This window comes from Caloenas nicobarica, chromosome Z (genome assembly GCF_036013445.1).
Source record: "Caloenas nicobarica isolate bCalNic1 chromosome Z, bCalNic1.hap1, whole genome shotgun sequence".
NCBI lineage: Eukaryota > Metazoa > Chordata > Aves > Columbiformes > Columbidae > Caloenas > Caloenas nicobarica.
In genome coordinates this window covers 109,880,479-109,907,088 of record NC_088284.1, presented here as the reverse complement: position 1 = coordinate 109,907,088, position 26,610 = coordinate 109,880,479, and the positions used below count along the sequence as shown (strand labels likewise).

The following is a 26,610-nucleotide window of genomic DNA, read 5'->3' as shown; positions in this document are numbered from 1 at the left end:
CAGGAGCTTACTGACCAGCAGCATCAGGCTTTGATCTATGCAAACCACCTTGAACTTGCTTCTCTGTAATTACCACATTTTCTCTCCCCTTTGTGACATTATATTCAGTCATTTGTAAAACTGTCATTTTCCTCAAGGTCACTTTGGTAAGAATAACAGCGCTTACCAATAATGACATGTGCAGAAGAGGCAGAACCTATATAAGATCTCAGAGAATTGTTCAGGACAGATGTACAACAGATCTTCAATAATAGTTACAGACAATCTGTAATGTCACCTTTCACCTGGAATGGTTTTAGGCTACCAAAATGAAATCTGCTAGTTCTTTTTAACCTGTGTTAGTTTTCTTGTGTTTTGGAGTTTGTTAGGTGGCTCTACTGCATTGGTGTTTTCCTGGCCTCAAAATTAAATTTTTTAAAATTAGTTTGACACATTGTTAAAGGGTCTAATTTTTCACATTTGCTGTATTTTTTCTTCAACACCAGCAAAGCAGCAAGCAGCAGAGATAAGCTCCACCATGCCAGATTCAAGTACTGATGAGGATTTTGTAGCAAGACTTATATCTGCTTCATACAGATAATTTGGAAATAGTCACTACTGCCAACAATATCCCTTTCCTAAGTAGCATACTAAATCTGGAATTATTTTTCACTCCCCAGACGAACTTGGGAGAAAAGAGATAAACACTGCAACATAATCTTGGTTGGTGGGGTTTTTTGGGGTTTTTGGTTTTGGTGTTGTTTTTTGGGGGGGTTTTTTGGTTTTTTGTGGGTTTTTTTTTTTGCTATCTCAGTCTTCCTAATCATCTTTCCATCAGAATGGCCCAGGTAACCCAAGCTTAATTCCTTGGGCCTATTTGAGTGGACTAACACAGCCAACAAGAATAAAATAAAACTCAGCTCATCAAATGGGCAGAGCAGTGTATTCTTCTCATGCTCTTTTTAGTTCTAATACAAAGTCTGCTGAAATATTTCAAATGGCTCCCTTAGGTTAGTATCAATCCTTGGTCTCAAATTTAATCATGCATGTTTTGCAGTGTGTTTCTCAATTAATAGAAATTACAGAGTATAAACAACGGAACACATAGCTCACTTCTGAACAGAATTTCTGTTCAGACTGTATCTGCTTTGCCATTATCGAATTGTCTGAAACTTTTCCTGCTTGATAGTAGTTGTCCTATGTGCCTAATGCTTCAGCCATGTCTTTTAATAAAACATAATTAAAATAATGTGCTAATGTCACCTTCTTTGCAAATTTAGAGCAACAACTGTGAAAGAATCCATGTGATACACTATTTTTCTGGCCTAGTAACTGAAGAATACGTACCTAATTCAACAGTTCTCAGTGACCGTGAAGGTTTTGTAAGAGCTATCCTAACCCAGCAGCACCGTGGTTTGTGTGTTGTGCTGCACTGTTGGGCACCCACTACCAAGCACTAAATGAAAAGGAATCCAGTCATATAAAATTTTTATTCCAGCATGCTCTGATGCTCACAAGGCTGCAGTCTGAGTGCTGACACAAACATCTGGGCTAAAGAAGAAAATTAAAGCACAGCTGATTCATATGACACAGTCCACTCAGTCCTCAGAGCGACAATGTGACACCTTGTGACACCGCTATGGCATTTTCTGGAGTCCTGCAGCTATGTTGGTCCTTTTATTGACATGGAGCCAACACACACGGACAGTATCAAAACCAGCTAATGTCTGTCACTAAACGTCTATCAGATGTACTCCTTTTCTCTGAGCTCTGTGGCCTATGTGAGCAGCTGTAAGGAATGGAAAGCTGCCTGCCAAGGAGAAAGTGTGATTAGAACAATGGAATCCTGTGATACTTGAAAGTGAACTGCAAACCTGTTTATACTATCTGTCTTGTTCCCTCTACCATGTATTTCTGAAAGGACAGTCTTTCATATCATTATTTTGCTTCTCTTAAATTTTTAAGGTTTTAATGTATAGAGAAACTGACCTGCCAAATTATTCTTAGGGCTTTTTAACACAAGCAATTTACTAACGTATTGAGAAAGGTAATCGAATACACGATACAGAATTTGTAAATCCATGTTGATAACACTGGTATTGCTTAAGCATTCGTTGGAGCAATACAACAAGAGTCATTGCTTTGAATTAACCTGTCCTTTGGAATGCGGGGCTCTTTTCCAATATAACTTATTTGCTGCCTTTTATACACAGTTTACTGAATTAAAACAATCTTAAATTAAGAGTCTAAACATTTGCCTGGATAAGCCTAGTGTCTCTGAAATGAATGTAAAGAGTTAAGTCAGTTTGGTAAGAAGGAAAACTACACGGAATGTTAAATTAACACTATTAGTTTATCTGTAAAGTTAAAACAATGATAAGAAAGTAAATCATAGAATATTTCTATTCAGTACAGTCACTCAACAGCAGCCATCACTAGAGCAGAACTAAGAAAGGTTAGTATCAAAAATCATTTGGTTTCATCTTTCAAGGAGAACTGACTACCTTTTACTCATACTACATTTCAGCCCCCTCGAAACACAAAATATTCTACCCTACTATTACACAGACACACATATAGCTGAGGCCTATGTGAGCTATACATACAATAGCGAGGGCAAAATTTGTCTCACATTTTCAGCCATAGTAGTTGTGTGATGAACCTGCGTTTATTGTTTACTTGTTGAGCCAAATTAAACAGGAATCCAGAGCAGTACTCACACATATTCAAGAATTTTCAGAAATAATTTTTTTCTATAATAAGCCATAAGGCATAATTGACGACTAAGGATTGATTTATTATATAATCTATTTTCTCTTAATGCAAACTTCTTTAAAGTATTTTGTACAGGGCTGGCCCCTGGAACCGTACCAAAGCTGATCTCATCTTTTACTTAGAAATAAATCAGAGCAAAAAGAACAGCCGAAGCACGGTACAAGGAAAGATGAAAAGCAGTGACCACGTGAATCTGGATTAGAAAAAGCCACCAGCTACAAATTCGGCACCTGGTTTCAGGAACAGGTTCTAGTTCTAACCAATGCCTCCTCAGGTGTGCAAGACAAGGCCGCTGGGATGCCTCGTGTCCCACAGCACAGGAACCGCGTGTCTGACGCTGCAGACACGAGCCCAGGGGCTGGACAGGGCTCTGCTGATCCCCACCTCGGCAACCCTGGCACACGGGGTTCTTTGGAAACTGCACGAAGTTGATGTAATGTTCAAGCCAAAAAATTAAGAGGATTTATACAGTGCTGGAAAGAGCCGAGATGGGACGGCACAAGAGCACTGCACAGCTATGACCTGTCAGTGCCCTCCTTCTCCTGCGTCCGGCACAGCGTTCAGGACGCTGCCCGTCCCGGTCCCCGGGGGCTCTGCACGCCCCCACTGCCCCTCTCGGCCGCTCTCACCCGCTGCTACTTATTATACCATCTGCTTCCTCACCTTCTGTCTTCCTGAAGACAGCAAGGTTTGTGACAGGGCAGTAAGTGCAGGTGAATAAGGGAAACAAAAAGCACACACAGAGAACTCCCAGTGCTAGAGAGCAGACTTTCCGGAGTGCGGTTCAGTGTCCAGCTACAGGCGAGGAGAGAGAGGACAGCTCAGCGGTGTGGCGTGAGGGACGTGGGGCTGCCACGGGATTCAGTGGGACGATGAGTATTCGACAGTGACTGGAAGCACCAGGTTAAAGCATCCTGCTCACAGCACCTCCCCACGCTGCCAACAGCTGCGTTCACCGCGGTGGGGCTGGCAGGGCCGTGGGGTCCCTGCTCACACCCGCGGGCAGGACCCCCACAGCGGCCCAGCACCACAGCCCGGCAGCTGCAGGGCGCCCCGCAGGGGGAGGGGGCAGTCCCGCGGGGGGAGAGGGGCGCCCCGCGGGGGGAGAGGGCGCCCCGCGGGGGGAGAGCGCAGTCCCGCGGGGGGAGAGGGGCGCCCCGCGGGGGGAGAGGGCAGTCCCGCGGGGGGAGAGCGCAGTCCCGCGGGGGGAGAGGGGAGTCCCGCGAGGGGAGAGGGCAGTCCCGCGGGGGGAGAGGGGCGCCCCGCGGGGGGAGAGGGGCGCCCCGCGGGGGGAGAGCGCAGTCCCGCGGGGGGAGAGGGGCGCCCCGCGGGGGGAGAGGGGCGCCCCGCGGGGGGAGAGCGCAGTCCCACGTGGGGAGAGGGGCATCCCACGCGGGGAGAGGGCGCCCCGCGGGGAGAGAGGGCAGTCCCGCGGGGAGAGAGCGCACAGCCTTTCTCTACAGAACAGAAAGTGCTATTGCACAACTATGACAAAAACTAATGGCTTTTCTCCTATGTAAGGCAGGGCTAAAACCACCTTGTACAAGCAAACTGAAAGAGCTCAGGCAGACATGCAGACACACAGTAAGTGCACTTTTGCAGCATCATTTGTCCTTTCACACACAGGCATTCACACAATTCTCTCACAAAAATGAAATAAAATGGCTATTATTAATGAATATCCTGATGTGCAAACAACTCTGGATCCCACAATACATGACGTAATTTCTCTTAATTCTCCTTTTACTGCCCACATAGGTTCTTTTGGTAATATTTTACAAAACAAAAAGCCTCTTAAAACCAAAATGTTTATCTCTAACTTATCAATGACAAATAAAAGTGAATTTTTCCATCACAGTTACTTTATGATAGCAAAATTATCAAACAATGTCATTTTTACTTGAACACATTTAATTTTGAATTTTTCTTCGGTAAACACATGGTTTTGAACTTCTCCCTAACATACAGATATAAGCAAAAGGGACATCTCAGTTAAAAATCGCAACACTCACGAAGTCGCTTCCCCTGTGTATGAGAAAGCAGAACTATAACCATGTTTACTTACCCACAATTCCTAATGCAATGTAACCCAGAATGACGACTATGAAGATCACACAGCAAATAATGTCTGTACAGTGCCTGGGGACAGAAATAAACACTTTTTAAAAATGTCTAATATGACCTTTGAAAACACCGAGTGTCACAGGGTACTTTAACATCTGAATAAGACGTCTGCATCTGCACTTGGTAGCAGTCTTACTCACAAAACCACATTTGAGGTGTAAGGCCTGGCTTTCACAGCAAGACCAGCAATAGATGTGTGTGCCCTCTGCATTGTAGACAGCAATAAAAACAGATTGAGGAAGAGGTTTAAATATTATTAAAACAAACAATACCTTACAACATCGAATCCAGGAGATCACTCATGATACAAGCTACTACAGGACATCTCTCTCAGCACTTCCCTAAAGCTGGTATCAAATATTGCAAACAATGTCATTAAAGAAAGATTCAGCACAACTTACATGTATTATAAACAGCTTATGAAAAATAACAGCGTGAAATGAAAAAAACCCTATATACAACTACCCTTGATCTCTGCACGAAATCCTGACTCAGGTGCTTGATCTCATTTAATGCAACCAAGACAAGCTCTGCGGAGAGGACAAAAAACCCCACCACGTTGTGCAGAGCCATACCTTCTTTTACAGACAAGCAATGAAAGAACAGCACTCTCCAGCCTGAAAACTCAGCCCGTGAGTAAACCGAGCATTCAGTTCAACTACCGTGTCCTGCTGGCTGGTGTGCCTGTTAGGCTCAGGCAGGCGGAGATGTGGACGTCCAGCGTCTGGCCGTGGCCAGAGCGGCTCCAGGAGGGAAGGAACGTGCAGCACAGCAGGTCCCAGAGCTCCGGCGGGGCTGAGCAGCTCGCTCGCTCTCATGCCAGCTCCACAAGCCCTGTTTCCAAACATGCGTGGAACCTAAAGTCACCTCTCACAGGCCTTTGCAGGCTCAGTAGTTAAGAGACACTTGCAGCCCATGGTCTGCCAGGATCTGATTAACAAAGGAGCGAATTCCTGGTAAAAGGGCGCGCTGCCTAGAGCCTCCTGGTCTGAAGGATTTCAGTCGCTGTTGTTATTTACCACGTCCTGCTTATCTGCCAGTTTTGGTGAAGAACTGGCGGCACAGCCCGAAGGCGTGCGGTCCGTGGCCACCCCGTTCCGCTTCCGGTTCCGGTTCCGGCAGGGTCTCACCCGCAGAGCACTCGGGTGCCCCGCTGGGCCGCCCCACAGCTGAGTGACAAACTGCTGCTGCGCCGCCACCAAACCCCGTCCTGCTTTCCCATGACGGAGGAGTCCTGGGAAAGCCAACGAGCGATGCTGGTTAAGGGACAACCGTGGTAAAATGAGCCCTCGCCAGGAGCCAAGGGACCCAGGTTGACATCTTAGCATCCAAACTCCAACTGACATACGGGCATTTTTAGCATCTACCATTCTTTCTGCTTTGCAATCTATGTTTCCTCTTACAGAGAACTGTTATTTAGCACGAAGGAGATAAAGGTGGAAAATCTTTTAAACAGTTGGAGAACTTGAAAACTTTCCAGGTGTGGAAAAGGAATGAACGATCCTGTGCACTTCTCTAGAGAGACACAGTTTTGAATGAGGTGGCACAGGATTCAAGGTCAATATGACAGTAATCTTAAGAAAGGACAGCTGCGTGAAGTAGCAGAAGTGATGCTAAAACAGTGCTGCTCATCTTCCCAGCCTCTGTTGAGAAGCTGTTCTGACACTGCCCAAGCTTGGCTCTCACCCCATCAAAGCAATTTTTAAGGGATACAATATTTAATTTAGGATGTCTCAGAAGAAATATGGCACCATAAATACTCTAATTATAGCTCCTATAGTCTCAGAAACCTCTTCCAGTCCAATTCTCACAGGTCTCATTTTATGATACCTAAATGCAACTAAAGGTTATACCCGTTTGTGCTAAAACTTGCTTTTAAAGTTTTGCAGAGCCACCATAAACAAGTGCCCATAAACACTTTACCAGAGTGCAGGATCATCTGTTCTTTGTAATACCCAAACTACTGTATAGTACCTAGTAAAACTCATTGTTGCTAAGTATTTCTGTTATATAAATGTTTTAAAATACATATGAAGTACACAAAACCTCTTTTGGGTGGTTTCAGAAAATTTTGAAGTAGTTCATACAGAATAATTGTTGCTTATAAGTAATTGCTTATTTTACTATATACTGTGGGTGAAACCTTGGCTACATATAACTTCATTGTTAGCTCAAGTAGCTCAGTTTCAGGGAAATCATAATATTACCTCATAAACACAAGGCTCCACAGAAGAAGAAAAGAAATGTAAAACATCTTGAACAAATAAATTAAAATAACTCAGTGAAGATACAAGGTTATACTCTGAAGATTCTGGGAGTTTCCAAAGTTGCAGGAACTGGAACAATGGGAATTGCCTCTTCCTAAACAGGACACATTGGAAGCCCATGCTTATTATTGAAAGCTAATCAGAAATTATCTGGGCATGCTTTGACTTAAAACAGATTTGATATGTTTTGTTTTGGTTTTTTTTCAAACTAAGAAGGCAATCTGTTGTGGCAAATCTGCTTTTTCAGTTTGTTACGGGCTAACGAGGCAGAGCAAAATCACTCAAGAGACTGAACTGTTACACTGAACCCTAAGGAAGATGGATTAATGGAAATACAGTGATCAGAATAGGAACTGAGGACACTGCTTATCATATGGGCTCTATAATTTTTCTTACAGATAGCGCTATCATACTTTCATATAATTATGTGTAAACATTCAAAGATTCATGAGAAAAAGCACTCTACATTTCTTAAGGTATAGATTACAAAAACATTTTAAATGCTTTTGCTAATAGGTAGCATTGGAAATTTTGATGGGTTTGGTACTTTTTAGATAACCAAGTTCCATAATCTGAACCAGAACAGAGTGAGTCTATGTATTTGAACACAGGAGTTTTCACAGAGACAGACTGCTGATTAAACCATCAGATTCATCATTTTCAGGTGACGCAATAAAAGACCGTCATTTGGCTAAGTGCACAGTTCAGGCTCCCACATCACATTTCACTGCTCACTGTTGCCATTTAGCCTGATTTGCTTTCCACCATCTCTCAGAAACACAGTGGCCTCTTGGCCTCTCCTGCCGCGTTACACGTGGCGGTGCATGCAAACAGTCCTTGGTGCATGTGGAACTGCACCCTGGCAAATAAATGAATGCAGAGATGAAATCATCCACGCAGAGTATTAGTGCATAAAAGCCACTTATTCACTGACAGTTCGTGCACTTCATCATCAATGACTGACGAGAGCCTCCCTCTGTTTGGCATTTCCATGCCCAATCTGTTACAAGTGTGACTTTGCTGAAGACGCTGCACTAGCAAGAAACTACGATGTTTACTAGTTAAACAGCACTAGCAGCATGTCGGCCCCTACGGACAGTCCCGAGCCTGGCACTCTGCAGCCACCGAGCAGAACGCGGCTCCAGACGTTCACAATGGGTTTCGAGTTGCCACGTTCAACTCTGCTGAGGTGACCAGATGCCCTCACTCTGAGTTCCTGCTTTGGGACTCCCCTAATCCACGCTGCGTTGAGGTGATGTTACCCAACTTGGTGTCATCTGCAAACTGACGGAGGGCGCACTCGATCCCCTCATCCAGATCACTGATAAAGAGATTAAACAGAACTGGCACCAGTACCGAGCCCTGGGGACACCACCTGTGACCGGCCACCAACGGGATTTAACTCCACTCATCACAACTATTTGGGCCTGGACACCCAGCCAGTGTTTTACCCAGAAGAGAGGTAATTGCTAGTTAAGGTTAGGAAATGTTATTGTTTTTTTCCAAGCCGTTAAAAAAGATAGCTAAATTGTTATGGAAGTTTACCGATATTCAATTTGCAGGAGAACCCATTAACTACATTTTCTAGTCACAGAGGAAAAGATGATCTTTGTCTTAACAAGAACACTGAATTTCTATAAAGATTTTCAACAATTCAAGATAGTCCAGGAGGCATCAGGAGTTTTTAAAACATAACAAGAAAAAAACCCTATGATGTGTCTAACCAGCAAGAGGACTATTAGAAAAACCCAAGAAACTACATAGAGGAGGGAGAAAAATAACAAGGGGCAAGGGTAAGAGTTAAGATGAATTCTGCAAAATTGGAGATAAGTCAGAAGTGTGATTTACTAATTTGATTTTGCCAGAGCAGTTTAGAGAAATATTCTATGATTGTATTGACTGTATAAATTCCCTTACTGGAATTCAGAGAAAATCTGAATGGAGGAAGGCAGTTCATTTTATACCCAAAGTAACATAATTGCATTAAAAAAATCCAGAAGCTTCTTTTCCCACTGTATGATGGCACCTGATTTATCCACAGACATCTTTAAGATATGATGTTGTTGATGGAAGAAATGGGGTTTTTTATTCTTAAAGCAGCATAACACATTCTACCTATATTCTTTATGAACCCTTGACTCCACAAGCCTTCCCCACACCATTCCCCTCTTCTTCTGCATTGGCATGAAATACTGAGACCATTCAACAGAGTCCTCTGCTCAGGTGACAAACCTGCCTGAAGACCAGTACAAAAGGCCATTTCAATGCCAACGGGACAGAGGGACAGAGAGACAGACAGACAGTTCCAGGGCTGTGACACCAGACACGTGTTCGGACATTCAGAACTGAGAGGTGCCCAACTTAGTCCTCAAGCGTGAACCTCGGGGGGCAGGGAACAACGGCTTGGAGAAATTTCTGCCTTTGAGGAATCAGAGACAGCTTAGACTGAAAATACAAGGTGCTAGATTTGGTCTCACATGAATTAAGTTAAACTGCCTATCAGACGGGGGGTAAGGAAGGTGTTTACCTCCAGCTCAGGCTGACAGGGAACACCAGGAGTTTCTATTTTCCTCTAGAGAGCTGTCTACCAACACCTGTGCTACATCACTTTGAGCTGAGAAATTGCAGAGCTACTGCTTCAACCTGTAAGCTTACTCACTTGGTGAATGTGATATGTGAAACCTTGCAAGTATTTTCTGGTAGTAATGCACATAGATGAACACTTAATAACACCCCTGAACTACCCCTTAAATTCATTCCTATACGCAGTGCACACAAAGTCTCACTGGCAGTATCATAAAGATTCTTCTCAAATTAGGATCAACTCCCTAAACAAACATTTCCATTTATTTCTAAAACTGTTAGCTTTCAGAAAGGAAAATAAGAAATACATCTCATGTAGATGAGAACTCTGTGTGTGTGTTCAAGTGAGAGTACCACAAGGCCGCTGAGAAAGATTTTCTGCCGAGAAAGATAAAATTGATAAATAACTTGTGGTTCTCTAATTTATTCTTCTCACTAAGGATAGTAAATACTAGTTTACAACGTATTCTCTATGTTACACTCACATCTGGAAAAACACTAACAAATTGCCCATGATCTCTTAGATGCTTTCTGAGCAATTTCACTTGACTTGTAAACTAGTGAACCTCTGAGCGGTACCAGACGTGCTTCCATCTGCAGCACCGACTGTTAAGTCAAGCCAGGTTGTCCTGGCAGAAGGCCTTGTAACAAAGCACCGTGTTTCAGAACTACTTTTAGGTTAGATATCATCCACATTTTCAATGTATATTTCCACTGTACACTAATGTTTCTATGGAGAAGAGTGTCAGACGGTCTTGAACGGTGCGGAATGAGAACAGAAAGAACTGAAACGATTGCAGTATGCAGTCATACCAAGCAAAGACATCATCTTGATAACATCATTTTGTGTTGTCATGAGTCAGTTGGCTCAGAGTCAACACAGCCATTGCATTTTAATACTTTTCAATAAAAAGATGTTTGTATGAAATACACCAAGTTCCACACACGATCACCTTGAGAATGATGGTGCTATTGAAACACTACGCACACTATTGCTATTGAAACACTCCTTTTCGCCATGGTGTTCAGCATTCTAACCACTGGCAGCAGCCCTGTTCTATTAAAAAAGTCCAAACCAAATGAAAAACCCATCACCAGTAAAACAACAATAAAACCCACCACAACAACAGACAACTGAATCTCCTTGCAAAGGATCCACCTAACAAACATTGTGGGAATCATCCATTATTTAATAGACATTAATACACTATTAGTAAGACTTGGCTTTCTGTTTCTCACTTTTTCAGGCTTTTAGTGGTTTGGTGGATAGCTTGGTGCTCAACAACTTCAAAACATTATTTCTATGGTACAGCACCTCCAAAAATGCATCAGCTTCAGCAGTTACAATGATGGGATGGGACGTTTTACAGCTGTTTCTGCACCTTTCAGTGCCGATACGTACAATTTGCAGCCTATCTCCCTAGAAACCCATCCTCTCCATTTTTCAAAATTGAAGACAAACTTTCTTCCTGATCAATGAAAAGTGACAGCGAAATCATGAGCACGACAAACTATTTTATCAGCAGAAAGCAAAGACAGGTGTTTGCCCCCCACACCACACAGTCATACCAGTCCTGGCAAGGCACACAAATGGCTCTGTCCCCACACACATTTGCATTACCAGCCTTCATTTGTCTGGAAAAAAATGTATGCTTTCAGCTTCCTGCTATCTCTTCTCCTGCAGAAAAGTGGGAAGCCCCAAAGTCAGAAACAAATTCAGGGAAGATGACCATTTTCCTCCTGTTGAACTCTTTGGAATATCTTCTGAGAAGGCATTCTGTTCATAGGAACTACATAAGTCTTTATTTGTTTGAAAGACTCTGGTTCCTTAATCATTTATTCTTAGTAATTGTAAAAATTAATCTAAAAACCCCTGGTTCATTCATTGTATTTAAAATCAACTAATAATAATCTTAAAGTACCTCAAGGGCATGTCTACAGCGCACTGCACAGTGCTGCACTGATCACCTGGGCATCTTGCAGAAACTGTCGGCTGCATCTAAATCCAAGTGCAGCTCATGGCCAAGTATGCTCAGTAAGCATCAACGCAGCTACCAGTGCCTTATGATCTACTGGACAACGAAGCAGTACCCATAAAGTTTAGGGAACTGATCTTTTTCATACTGTTCCCAACAATACTATCTCACCAAAGCATTATAAAATGCACTGAACGTATGTGGTATAGTGGTGTTGCACTGTATTCATCTGGTTGTGTTTTTAAGAAGCTGTTGAGCACTGTACAATTGGAATAGCACAGATACACATCTGGAATTGCAGAAGCTGTCACAGCAGCTACACAGATGTAACAGCAAGCCACAGTGCAAAACCAGCTTTTACTAACTGTGCAGTCCTCCTGGCATCCCATCACCAGAGTTCCACCGCTCCTCGAGCTCGAAGGAACGACACAGTAAGAGACTGCTCAAAAATACCACTAAATTGCAATATCTTAGACTCCAACTCTGCAGTGCACAGTGCCATAGGTAGTGTCACTCACTTCAGAGTGAAAACCTATTCACTCGAGCAAGGGTTTCAACCTGAGTCCCTCCAGCAGCCACCCCGTCACCGCAGTGCTGCTGCCACTGTCCCATTTTCGGCCAGCGGTTTGCCCCACCAGCCTGGCTCCGTACCAGTGTCACAGCACACCCGGGCCGGGCTCTGGAGAGAACCAAATAAATCCCTTGAGGAGGTGACTGCAGGAGCAGGAAAACCAGCTGCAAACTGCAGAACGGAGGTGCTGCCCGGAAACAGGACAGAGCGCATCCCACGGCTGCGGCACCGAACACGGCAGACAGCAGGGACTCCGCAATGTGAGGCACGCAGAACTGGCAGTCAAATTCAAAGAACTTGAGAGCACACAGTTAAATATTCCCCGGTAATCATAAATCCTCAAGGGTGGTAAGGATTGTCTTCTGGGTTTAAAAGAATTGCAGAATCAAATTCACAAGTTTTGTTAACAATATCATTATCCCCTGTTCACTGCAAAAAAACTCAAAATAATTAAACAGAATGAGTTAAGGTATTTACCTGTTATGAATAGGTCCTCTGAACTTTGGGTCAAATTTCCTTGGTTCACCTGCATTTAAAATAAAACAATATAAAAATATGTCCTTATTTAAAATAAAATCTATAGAGAGGGGAGTGTTAACAGCAGTCTTTGAAGAACTTCTTCCGTATATTCCAGTTCAATCAATTCTTTTAAAATAATCTCATGCAGGCAATACCCGTAATTCACACAGGGCCTGACGGACGCAGCGGCAGCCGCTCCCTTTTGCGCTGGTTATCAGACAAGGCCTGGCTGCAGCGATCCAGTGCTGGCTCGGCTGCACCGGCCCCGGAACAGCGGTTCCGAACCTGCTCCAGCTCCAGCGCAGCCCGGCGGAGCGGAGCGGGCTTGAAGCTGGTTGTGCACACAGCCCTGAACGTGGTGCTGCTTTATGTGAATCTCAGAACGACAAGAAAGTCAGGTCGGGTCTCTCCTAGGAACAGGCAGCAGCATCTGGCCAGAGGTTACAGATACGAGGAGTCAAACGTGACACGTTTTCTTCACATAGTTGTCCTGGTCAGCATAGTTCCCATTGATTCACTCTACACATAAGCAAACTACATTAAGAAGGTCCTAAATACAAACCCACCAATCTGTGCCTCACATGTGGACTGGAATAAGATGAATTACAGTATGATTTCACTTGGAAAGAGTAACAAAAATTTATGGTAGAATTTACATTTTCAAGTTTCAAGCTACTGTATGAAGAGAAAGAAGCAGCCCTTCATTCAACAGACCAGGGCGTGGATTTCTCCTTTTGAAGCTAGCTCTTCAGCTTTATGGGATTTTTTAAAATTCGGTAATTACAGAGATTTACTGAACCAAACTTTATGCAATTAAAAAAACCCACTTCTTCATTCAAATGTCAATGCTAGAATACAAATGACTGTTTCAGAGTGCTTTCTCACTGCCTCTTAAGGATCTCCTCTTCTGAAGATACCTAGTACTGACGGGTGTTACCAGCATAAGCTTTCCCCCACCTACAGAAAAAAATACTTATTTTCTTCAATTAGGGAAGAATTCAGCAACATTTCAAAAGCAGAATTTACTTATTAACTAAATGCCAGACTTTGTTCTTGGTTTGTATCAGAAAAACCTTATCAAAATACACAAAGACCAGTAAAATAAACACTGCAGATAATACAATTCTATTTGCCCTTCCTGTGAGGTGTTTAGGTCCACCTTACGCAGCTCTTAAACCAAATATACTTTAACACAGAAGAGACTGGGAAAGCTAAAACGCTGGAGGAGTGACGTGTGACAGCAATGCTGGGAGTGGAAGATGTGAGTTATGCTGCGACAAGTACCACGGTCCAGAAGGTGAGTGTACCATACAGAACACCTAACACTGGGCCAAAACCAGTGTTGTGAAGAACTTTTTTGTACAGCAATTTCTACAATAAGTATTTCTACAAAATAATTTATCTCCAGAACAGTTCGAGGTCTGTTACATTACTCCCTATGGACAATTCTGGCCACCAGACATACTGAAGTGAACCTCTGCTCACGGCTCATCCAGGACACAAGTCTATCACACGGTAACGGCCAGAGCCGGTCACCAGAAAGATCCATGGAACCCACACCCTGTGTCTAACCAGGGGCCGTAGTGAATCTCTGAGGAGAAATGAAAAATCAAGGCGACCAAAGTAGTGACTTTGTATTTCACAGTTGCGGGTGAACTTGTCATTCATCTCATAAGTCTCTATTTAACTTCCATACACTTTAACAATCTGCAATGCCCTACATCATGGAGTACCACAGGTTAATGAAACATTGAAGTACTACCTCCTTTTGCCTATTTTAAGTTTGCCATCAGTCACCTCATACCTGTATGGCATCATGGCAGGCTACTAATAATTTTACAGTTTATTATATTCCTCTTGCATACCTTCAAGAGTCCTAGTCTGTTCAATTGTTTCCCATAAGCCATTCCAGTTTGGGTCATGCTTATGCTCATTTTCTGTACCTTTTTCAGTGTTACTATATATCACTGGAAAAGGAAGGGCCAGAACTGCACAGGATATCCACCACAAATTTTGGCTGTGATTTATAGAGTCATGTAATGACGACTTCTATTTGATCTCAGTCCATTCCTAACAACTCTTTCTTACAGTCTACTTGCTTTTGGGGGCGAACACTTTCACTGAATCATCCACCGCGACCCCAGTTTCTCACTCTTGGATGTCAGTCGCTAGCTCAACCCCACTACTGGACTAACCTCTTCTCCAAAGCTATTCAATATTCTCCTTCATAATTTGAACAATGAAGTAGAATGAACTCTGCAACTGTGCTTGTGACAAGTGTTAAAATACTTCTGGAGACAGAATCAAAGGGATTTTGATACACAATTTAACAATTCAAAATGACTTTCGTAAACTGACGAACCTTATCAAGACAAACTCCATTCACAAATCCATACATAATAATTGCTTTCACCAACAGTGACCAGAAGAATCCTAATGGATTATAGCAGACTACAGACAGAGAATGAGTCAGTGAAGCAACGTCTTTGCTAAAAAAAGCACAAACTCACTGAAGAAGTGAGCATGACGGGTGAAGTCACTGCTCCCTGTGCTTGGGATGTGTAAGGCCTCTGCTGGAAAGTTATTTCATGATCATGACACTAGAATTTCAGATGATACAGAAAAATTAGAGAGAGCAGGACTGATTGAAAAGAAGACACTAAGAGGTTTAGAAAAAACAGTAAATGAATGCAAACTTCAATGGCTGTGATTAAGGGAAGGAGCACAAAACAACAGCCTTCAAGTACCACATAAAAACGACAGTGACCAGTTGTTCTCAGCTTCCTCTGTCAGAGGGAGAAGCAACTTCATCTGCAGCGAAGCTGGTTTAGGTCAGGCGTCAGGAAACCTTTCAGAACACGTGGGCAGTTACACACCGGAACAGGCTTCCCAAGCGTACTTCTGAATTTTGCTCACTCGAAGCTTTTAAGAATGGATTAGACAAGTACCCGTTGGGAAGAGCACAGGACGATGTCTCTCACAGACGGGCTTCTCTAAGTCCCTCTGGTCCCACGCTGCTGTAACCACCTGCTACAGCCAGCTACGACCCAGCATGCCCCGCGCGCTTTTTAACGCCTGTCTTTACGTGTCACGCACTGTTTACTTTCCAGACAGACAGGAGTGATTTCTGATCTCCTTGTACAGCAACAAGCTAGATTTTCTAAAACACAACAGACTTTCAGCAGGGAAGCCATACGCTTATGTTTTGCTTATAGATGTTTCTCCAGTCGGTCACGCACTGAGAAATGTTGCTGGCGGGCAGTGCCCTGAGCTTCCAGAATGGCTGCAGCTAGCAGAATGCTTTTATAATGTGACCAGTTGGGCAAGATGTCATGTTTCCACAACTGGCCTCCTTTCCATAATAAGATCATTACTAACGCAGCATCTACCATTGTAAATAGCTCGGCTTTTCTTATTTATGTCATACCTGTGTGCGTCTGAAATGGAAGAAAGAAATGCATGTCAAAAGGTACACGTATTTATGGAGCACATTCACGTGTGTTAGGTGAACTCCACAACACTGCTACAATGAAAACTAACACCCAGTAACTAACAGGCAAGCAAATACAAACGTTGATTCAAATGCAGCCCCAGGCAGGAGCAGGGATGTGGGACGGTACCGGTCACCCCAGCAACGAGGTTCTGCCCAGCGCGGGCTCCTGGCACCAGCGCCCGGCTCGCTGTGGCCGCACACACCGAACTCTCGGCCACCTAGCTCCTGGTAACAGCCCAATACAGAGCACAGCAGCCTACAGAACAAAGGGAACTATAGGCTACGTTAAAAATACACTAACACTGACTGACAGAAGTAGTCTGTAACATCACTGGAATGTCCCTCGCCAAAATATATGGCACAGCGACTGTGATCATAGTTTTGTGCAACAACAACAAAGAAAAATGGTGTTTGTTTCTTTCTCATTTTTCTAAATTAGATATTAAACTCCCTACTTAGTTACTACCATTCTTTAAAAACTGAGAAGATTCTTGAGGGGTGAAGTGGGAATTATTTATGTTATTAGTATTAATATTTACATAGCTCCTGGTAAAAGCAAACCACTCCCTTAGCTATCAAAGCACAAAAGTATTTAGAAATCAAATTCCAAGCTTTAGGAGTGTGGTAGGCATAAGGAAGAAAGCAGTGGTGTGGGGTAACGACTATCATTTTTTTTTTTGCTAAGATCAAAAACTGAGATGATATTCACTTTGCAGATGGGACAGATCTATTTCACATGCTGCTTTGTAATAGGATACTTTTGTACGTTGTATTATAATACCATTACAAGAAATATTTCACAAGATACCTTCCATAAGATACCTTTCACAAGATACATTCCAAAGAGCATATGAATTTAATTGTTACATTTTATCACTAATAATTTTAAAAGCACATCTAAATTACTTAAATAAAAATCTACTCTATATATATACACATAAACAGTTTACCTTTGAGCTGCTATTTTAATAAACTTGTAAATGTTATGCTGAAAAAATGAAGATGCTGCTAATAACTGAAGAAGTTACAGAGAACCATTTGGGGCTTGATCTAAGCCCAGTAAAGTTGATTGAAATCATACAGTTGAAATAAAAGAGATTTAGATCAGGCACTTATGAACTGTCACAAGGAAGCAGGTAAATTACCGTGTTTTCCATAGTAGTTTCCTTCATCTCCATCCATGTGCCTGCGCCTGGATCACTTGAGCAAACTGAGGTATGGACTGTGGCCTCCTGTGCTGCCGGCACACCTTCCCAGCACGCACAGGTACACACAAGTGCTATTTCAATAGATTTTAAAATGAAGCCGAGTGCCGCAGACCTCTCCAATCAGAACGGCAGTCCCAGGGCAGGCAGGTGTTCCTGCCAGCAGAGATATCGCCCAGCCCAGCACCCAGCCCAGCACCCCGCAGGATGGGGAGCAAGGACTGATCAGCCACATCAGCCGCCAGGCGTGAGCAGAGAGGGAAACGCCTGCACCTGAACACCGTCTGTAGAACAAGCTGATAGAACTCAACACAACCGCAGCACAACTGATGATTTCCCAGCTGAGAACAAGGCACCGCACTCTCAGTAATTCCTGTGTGTTGGAGCCCGTACGGCTCAGCGCTGGCCAGACCAGCTGTACACACAGGAGCAGCTCCCCCAAAGCACAGGGCATGCAAGTGTGGAAAACAAGATTTACTCTGACACATTTCAGTCTAAAATGTAAACCATCTGCTGTGTATCAAATTTTCATTCTTGTCCAGTGGAATATTTATCTTTGGAAGTAGTCATAATTTACTAAATTATTTTCTTACTACAAGGTACATTTTGTATTTCTGCATAGCACAGAAGTGCAGAACAGAAAACACTAGAAGTCTTGGCATTGTTACTTTGGATACTATAACGCCTGTACAGAGAAAGGAAGTACAAGGCATTATAGTCAGTATGTGAATCCCAAAGCCCGAAACCATTAAAAAAAAAAAGAAGAAAAAGAAAAAGTAAAAAAAAAAAAGCTAGCAATCTTTGCAACCTCTCAGAATCCCTGTGTGGTGATCCTGACCAGTATGAAATTCGCATTCTCTGTGGAATACTATTAAAACACCAATTGTAGAATTCTGTAATGAGAAACACATAAAACTTGCATATGCATTCCCACAATAACTTTCAAGACAGGTCTGAACTACATGTGAGAACAACAAAAATAATGTTTTAAAGTCAACCCTGTCACTGTACAGTACACAATGACAAAGAATTATCTTCTTAATTTAGCACAGCGACAGAAGGGCCAAACAGACAGTGCTGAGCACAGATGTACACTGACTGACATAGCACAATATTCCCCAACTCTAATAAAATGCTACTTCTAATTTAATAGCTATGAGTTTATTCACATTTCTTCCTGGGTGTTTGGTCAACGATTACATGTGCCTGTGGCTAGAACAGGTGTGGCCTTGTAAGAGATCAGCATTTTTATTGGAAAGGCCTTGGAGCACTATGTCTATGTGCTGCTTCCCTCTACTGGGGTGAACAGGCATGTTCCAGTGGTTAAAAGTTCCTGTGATATGCCTCAGCAATGGTGACACCTCCTTTCGGCAGGTGAACACAACCTGCTAATTCAGTGCTCAAAGACACGAGTGCACAGGTCACCTAATTAGGCTGCTAATGAATGCCCGGGATGTATTAGAACTGAATAAGATTCATCCCAGTTGATGTTTCACTAAAAAATCATGTGAAGATTTTGATGCTTCTGCCCTTCTATCCTGGGTAGGAGTAGAAAAAACCTCAATAACACAAGTTCTTGCACGATTCACCTGTCCCTTTCAGAAGCAGAAACTTCTTCAACATACATGAAAGCCCAACCTTTGCAAGGGTTACAGTCCGATTTTGGAAAGAATCCGAAGAAATGCTTGAGACATCCTACTGTTTAGTAGCAGTCAATTCAATTTTACTTAAAGATTATTTTTTTTTAGGCAACCTTAAGCTACATTGTAAGTCACATGTAATGTTCTTTATACAGAAACAATGTAATGATCCTAGTAGCAGAAAATAATACATTATTACTGTAGGACACAAATCTGTAGAAGCAGTCTTTTAAGTCTAGAGGTTGACATTAGTATAAAAACAGCTCTTCCAATAACTCTTGTGCCTGGTTTGCAGGCATACAGGGTTTTTCCCTTTTTGAAAGTTTCAGGTATAACTTGTTACTAGATCATACATTGGTACATACATACATTTAAATTATAATAAAAGCACACTTATCATTCCTCTCTTGTGTAATAAATCATCCTAAATGGCAGCTTTCTTTGGAGTATCTTTTATCATGACAGTATGAGTCTTCCTGTTTGTTGCCCTTTCAGCCAGAAAAGCTAATGAGGGGATCAATACAATTCACCCTGAATTCCATTCTTAAATCCCAAGGAATACAAACTTTTCTGACTTTGGGTTGTATTTTTTTAAAGTTTCCTATTAGTCATTCATGCAGACTTGTTTTTCCCCCCCAGAAGAACAATTAAATGTGTTCATCTTTTAAAGGTTGAAAATTCAGCATAAAAGTCTCAGTGAATGGATGCCACACCTTGAAATGTGAGCTGGCAATATCACTGCATTAGATAATTGAATCACAGTTTTAATGTCTTGATCCTATATTAAACCACAGGCTAGATTATGTCCGTCATGTTTGTTGGAAACCTTGCATGGCAGGAGAGATCCCCTTGGTTGTTTTGTCACCAGCCCACACATACATATGAGCTCTGGTACCTTCAGCATTAAAAATTAATAATGTAAGTATCCAAAACCTAAGTAAAATATTTGCCTTTGCATTTGAAACATCAATTGGTACAAAATGGTACAAGTAGAAGCTATTGGGGACAACAAAGCTTCAGAAATGGCAACATGCGGTGACTACAGTCAGGGCTAAAGAGGAACTCTGGGTTCCCACAGTGGAATCCACAACTCCGTGTCACTTTGGTCACCTCACAACAGCAAGATAGAAATCTATCAACACTGACACACCGAGGCAGGGGACGATTAACTTGCCAGCAGAAAAACACTGAATAAGTAAGTGCATCTTCGGCTCAGTGCTCTGCAGTACTTAAGTACCTTGTTCTGGGCAAAATTCACAGCCCTGCATCCTTCCCTGGAGCTGCTATCAACAAACCCAACCAACCAGCCAAGGCATCTTCCCTCACAAGCAGATGCCAGCAGAACTGGCGGTGTTTGTGTCCCACCAACCAGGCGGCTCCGGCTCAGCCGCAGGGCTGAGCTCCGCCCGGGAGCCGCTCCCCTGTGTGACCCCAGAGGGTCCCACGCAGCTCAAGTTCTCATCAGAAACAACGCAATTACGGACGCCTTTGGGTAACTCATGGTGGATCAACCAGAATCCTGTCCCTACTCCAATATTTCATTTGTAACATACAGCCAGACCACTAAGTTCCTTCTTTCCAATATGAAAAAATAATTTTCCCTTCCTTTTAATGTTTTAACCAAAAATTTCTTATTATGCTATTACACAGAAGTTAGGGTTTTTTCTGCCAGATGCCAAGACTACTCTTATCATTCATCTTGCTAGAAATTCCCAGAGTGCAAAGCTTCCAGAAGATCTAACTGGTGGCTTGGATGGCATTAGTAATAGTAATGCAACAGGAAAGTTATTAACAGGAATGAAAAACCATTTGCTCTATCATATGACAATCATCCAGATTTCAACACAAAACATTCTGCAACAGGTTTTTTATCAACTCACAAACCAGAAACTGCAGTAACAAACAGCAAGCAGAACAGGCAATTTTTTATTAATGTGCAGTGCAATAAATTCTCCAGTAAGCTGGACACCCAAGGGAACAACTCTTCATGGTGTTATATACTTGCTACTGCATTAAACTGCTGTGGATTCACTCACTCTCTGGAATTTTCAGAAAGATTAACACATGGGAAGAAAAAAGCTGTGGCAACATTGGTTGAAATGCTCTGTCTTCTACATTCCCTGACCGCTCCCACACAACTCTTCCAGTTCATTTACATGCCCATGCGCTCCTTTCCTCCTGTAGTTCTCCATCAGCTTTCCGCTACATTCTCTGTTTTTCTGGAAAGCCAAAAGCGTATGCGATGGGTGTTTCGGAATTACAGCGCGATCCCTGTCTGTGCTGCGGTGATTTGTCCCTGCGCGGGCACCAGGCGGAAAGGCCACGGGGCTCAGCAGCGGGGCCGTGGCCACGCGGGGCCGACTCACCGTCCAGGCAATGAGCTGAAGCCCAAATGATATCTGAACGCAGTACTGCCTTTGTACTGCGGTACTGGCTCACGACCTGCCAAACGCTGAGGGGTGGAGCAGGAAGAGGAGGTGGCGGATGAGACAAACGGGTCAGCTCATCACATGAGTGTCCCTCTCCTCACACAGCTGCAGGGGCACAGCTCCGCACACCGGTCGCAGCTTTCCGCCCGCATCCCGTCTGCTTCCAGTGACCGTCACTGGCCGCAGAGCTGAGGGCACACGGCACTGCTCACGAACCAGGGATCACCCCACGAGTCCTACCGAGGACATGGTAACAGGGGGAAGAACACAAGACACTGAGAGACAAGGGCTTCAGGAGATTTCCAGATCAAAGCCCTGTGTACTCTGCACCAGTTTTACCAACCACGCAGACTCCTGTGCATCCCAGGCAGCCCAGGCCATAAGCACCACGTATGTACATACCATAAAGAGAACTGGCTGGGAATCCTGAGGTCAGTCACAGTCCAATGGAGAAGGCTGATCCTTTTCTACACCATGGTAAGAAAATCAAGCACTAAATTAGGCTCTAAGAATGCAAAACTTTGAAATTAATATTATTGCACTGTCCTAATTAACCATGTATCTGAGGAAGCACGATGTTCTCCCTGTCATAGCCACAAGACAAAGTGAATGACAAGACAGCTGACTATCAGTTTGTCCAAGAATTGAGCAATGTTTTTTCCTGAGGTGGTGCCTGCACAATTAACACATTGTCCATGTTCACTTAAGATCAGGCAAAACATCGAAATCTGTTTGACCAACATGATATGATCAAATGTCAAACGTCCACACCTAACATTCTTCTGATGCTAGAGACAACTTAGGCTGTTAGGCACATTTTGAAATGTACCGGTTGTCAAACAACTACCCGCAGAAAGGGGATTGAAAATGTATACACTTAATATGATCTTAATTGATCTCTAAACTACAATTCTGCCATGCAATCAAGAATACTGAAAGCCAGTAGAGGTTTTACTTTTCTCTAAACATCAAGCAATAAGTTTACCTGTAGTTTGTATTGCCTACACAGCTTCAGGGCTTCTATTTCAATGTGCTTATTAGCTGTTCCTCCAAATTCTTCTTTAGAGATGAAATAATGTCTGCTCTTTTGTCTCCCAGCCTCCATTTTTTATTCTTGTTCTGGGCCTATTGCAGCCACAAGTTCTGTGGAATTTCCAAGCAAAGACACAGCTACCAAGATGCTTCCAAAATGGAACAAAGTGTGTGGGAAGAGTAATTCTGTGCAACCTGTTCTGCAATTCCATGAGATGTTTCATTAAAGTGAGATTGGGCCCAGAAGACCAGGTGAACTCTAGAGAAAGCTGTTATCATGCAGTTATGCCTGATGTAACTGTTCTGTTAAATATCTCCTTTTCTCAACATTTTTACTTGTTAATCCAGCTAGGAAGCGTGCTTGGTCTTGAAACATAGTCTCATGCTTTAGCAAAAACAGCATCCAAAATATAATACAGCTGTTGATGATGCTTTAACAGGAAAAAGTGATGTTTTGAAATCAGAATCAGATGCTTCCAACCCAGGATCAGAAAATGCCAGAGCTTTCCATTTCTGGGCTGCTTCACTGCAGTTGCTCCAGGACGACAGACGCTGGCCAAGGAGTGTTTCTCCCGGCCGAGTCTCTAGCCCCAAATGCTTTATACTGTCACATACCATTGCAGCCTTTTTTAGTTTATCTTGTACTGTAAAATGCTGCATGCAGATACCATACCATCTGAGACCTTTTATATAAATCATTAAAACAACAAATAAAATAACATTTTCACAACCTTAGAAGGAGGGTATTATCTATCAGCATTTACCATTAATAATTAAACCACTGCACTGTTTATACTGGGAGAGGAATCACAATTATACACATTTTTCATACACAAAAATGTCAGGTGGAGGAAACAGAAGCTGGATTATTCTGGACTTTGTGTGCATCATTTCTTTGCCACTATTTTATTTGTACAAATGTATTCAATAACTTTTCAAGCAAGGGGGCAGTCAGTTCCATAACCATTTGAATAAACCAGTGTTTAATTCACAAAAGCCATCTGGAAACTCCAGTAATCAGAGCCTTAACAGCCATGCGTAGTTTTGAAGATCTGTGCTCCTCTGTATACCAGGCCTTTCCTAATGGCTGCAGATTTAAACTAAGAATGGCCAATGGTTGCCTGGTGTTTGTTAGAAGAATTTGTCTGGTGAGCTATTAATAACATTCTCTGTGGAAATTAGACATCAAGAATCCCGATGTAACATGTTGTTAAAACATCCAACACATCACGTGTTTCATGTTGTTCCATAATTGCAAATGTAACTAATGTTTAATTTTTCAGTTATGATTACTTATCCAGTTCTCAGAAGGCAACACAGTAAGATAAGGTTCTATTCTTTTTTTTCCCCCTCCTTTTTCTTTTTTAACATTTTAAAATGCAGCTTGTATCTTGAAAACAACATTTCAGATGGCCAAATTTTGTAGACAGTCCCCTCAGTTTTCTGTTCCTTTTTTGGCTCTCCATGTCTTGTAGACTCAGCTCCCAGTGTGTCCTCCCCGTTCCTGGCGCAGTCCCCGTGTCCCGCTGTCCCTCCCGTGTCCCGCTGTCCCTCCCCAGCAGCCTCGGGCAATGTGCTTGTTGAGCACGTTCAGCAACTGCTGAGTTCACCTTTACGACTAGGACCCCACTTTTCGGAAGAACTGTATTCCTGCAGCTGAACACAGGAATTTGAAAACAATCTTCTGTTTTCTTGAACAACAACAACTCCATTGGTACTACTACAAAATATATGAGCCTGATATCGAAATCAAAGGGAAGGTATACAACAGGCAAGACAACCTTCAGCTCTAGAACAAGTTGTACTTTACTGTTAAGAGGAAAACAGACTATAAATACTCCTCTACAATACATTTTTAGGACTAACAAAATTTATTCCACTAAATATTTAGCCCTCTAGTGGACTCTGACCTTTGATAATTACTGTCATTTTCTGTGAGACGGAAGCTTGGTCCTCTGCAATTAATTACTTCAAAATGGAGACAATTAATATATTTTCACAGACGTTCCCTTAAGAACAAAGATCAAATAGTAATTTCAAATTGTCTCCTATTGCCTATTATTTTTTTATACTAACAAGTATCCACTAGAAGACAATTATTATAGTCTATACAGTACCTTAAAGTCACAACTTATTTAGCAAAGTCAAAATTTCTTTCAGATGTAAATGGAGTACTGGAAGTGGCATTACAAATTGTGCTTTTCCTCCTATTTGAGTAGAAGTATTTGAATAAGAACTTTGTAGTGTCAGTCCATTCAAAACCAGAGAAATGACATGAGGTAATTCCTTGATGTAATCCACTGACAGGAGCATACAGATGAAGCTCCACTTCTTTGAATAACATTAAGAAATTACAATATTTTCTAAAAATTGCAATCCAGACATCCTGATTCACTCAACAAGCTACTGTCTCTCAGCCTTTGTTTTTCAATAGAATATAAGAATATTCACCCCCATAGTACTTTATTCTGGGGGAAAAGGGGAAACAAATCTATAAAGTACATTCTTATGAAGCAGCACAAAGTCTCTGGAAAAACTGTCTCTGGTAATTAAAGTATGACCTTTGGAAACTCCAGCCTCAGCCCTCCAGTCTGCGAGAATCTGGCCTGGAAACTGCACCCAGCTATGATAGTTGCTTACAAGAGGAAAAACAGAAAAACATCCAGAAAATCTCCCTGCATAGCTTGGGGAATTAGTAAATTTTTACTCAGTCTCCTTAACAAGTCTTTGGATGTCATTATTGTATTAATTACCTTTATCAGCAAGCTGTTGCAGCACGTGTTCTATGGTTCATCCACCCCCGCATTTTGTATCTGAAACAAAACCATTCTTTTTCATAAAAAGGGCGTGAACAACTGGAGGCAGAGCAGGACATTTTCTGCCCTAACTCAGGCCTAAGCTTTGGGCGCGGCTTTTTGGACCACGCGCGGGCACGAGGCGCGCAGGTGCCAGGGCCCCGGGCGCCACGCAGGCCGGCCCGGCCCCACGGGACACAGCGGCCCAGGCACGGGGCTCACCGCCCGGCTTAGAGAACGCCCTCCGCAACCATTTGGAGGGTTCTTGTACGCAAACATTGCTGAAGTAACCAATACATCGTGTATGCAGAGCAACGACTGGCAAATTACACTACGTTAGTCTAGGCAATTTAACATATAACAACTTGATCGTTTAAAGCATTTCCAAAAGCTATAAAATGTTGTATTTTCCCTTTACAAAGGACAATGTTTGAACCATGTACACACAGGTTCGTGTGAAAGTCTAACTGCCCAATTGCATTATGAACTTTTGCACTTGGTTACTAGGATCTGGTAAGGTATTTGAATACAAAAATAACTGGCTACGCTTTAGACTGATTACAAGGTTAGGCAAACAACAGATTTGTGCAGAAAATGAGTGACTCATGGATAGGATTAAAAAGCCTTATCATTAAACACTTGCTAATTCACTGGATATTCTCTGTATAGAAACACACGCCTTGCAAAGATATTATTTTACAAAATATATAAAGAAAAATATTCGGATGGAGATTGGGTGACTCTTGACTATTGCTTGTTTAACACAGGTTAAAATTTATGTCTATATAACACTGTACACAAGATGCATTATTATGAATGCCCGCCTTTCTGAAAGCAGGCTATGTACAGCTCACTGTCTGGTATCATGAACAAAGCACCAGCTCTTCGTGGTTGTTTTTGAACCATTAGATACGCGGTTACAAGTGGAGTTTGTAAGATTATGTTAATTAGATCCAGAATTTTAATAGGCAGCCACATTTTCATTTATTTCGCCTTCATTTCTGAGACTACTGCCATTTACTGTAGGATGTGCTCTGCAGTTTTACCGGTGCTAACAATGGCTCTGTGTATCTGGAACAGTGAATATATTCACAAAATGATAACACAGGCAGATTTAATTTAAGAATTTATTTGAGCAAATAAATCCCTCACAGTTGCTTATAAATGGTCAGAAGTGACCCATTGTTCCAAGTTTTTTCCGCTTATTAATAAAAAACAGACT

The 26,610-nt window shown here is 42.5% G+C and overlaps 1 protein-coding gene across 2 annotated transcripts in view; it reads right to left on the bottom strand.

Annotated features, from left to right (window-relative positions):
* SLC44A5 (solute carrier family 44 member 5) overlaps window positions 1-26,610 on the bottom strand; it is an 84,655-nt gene that overhangs the window by 32,345 nt on the left and 25,700 nt on the right. For both annotated transcript variants that reach the window (XM_065657118.1, XM_065657117.1), the window contains exons 2-3: window positions 12,753-12,801; window positions 4,820-4,893 (exon numbers count right to left, since the gene is read on the bottom strand). In XM_065657118.1, the coding sequence (XP_065513190.1) occupies window positions 4,820-4,893; window positions 12,753-12,801 (123 nt within the window). The remainder of the gene's footprint in view (window positions 1-4,819; window positions 4,894-12,752; window positions 12,802-26,610) is intronic.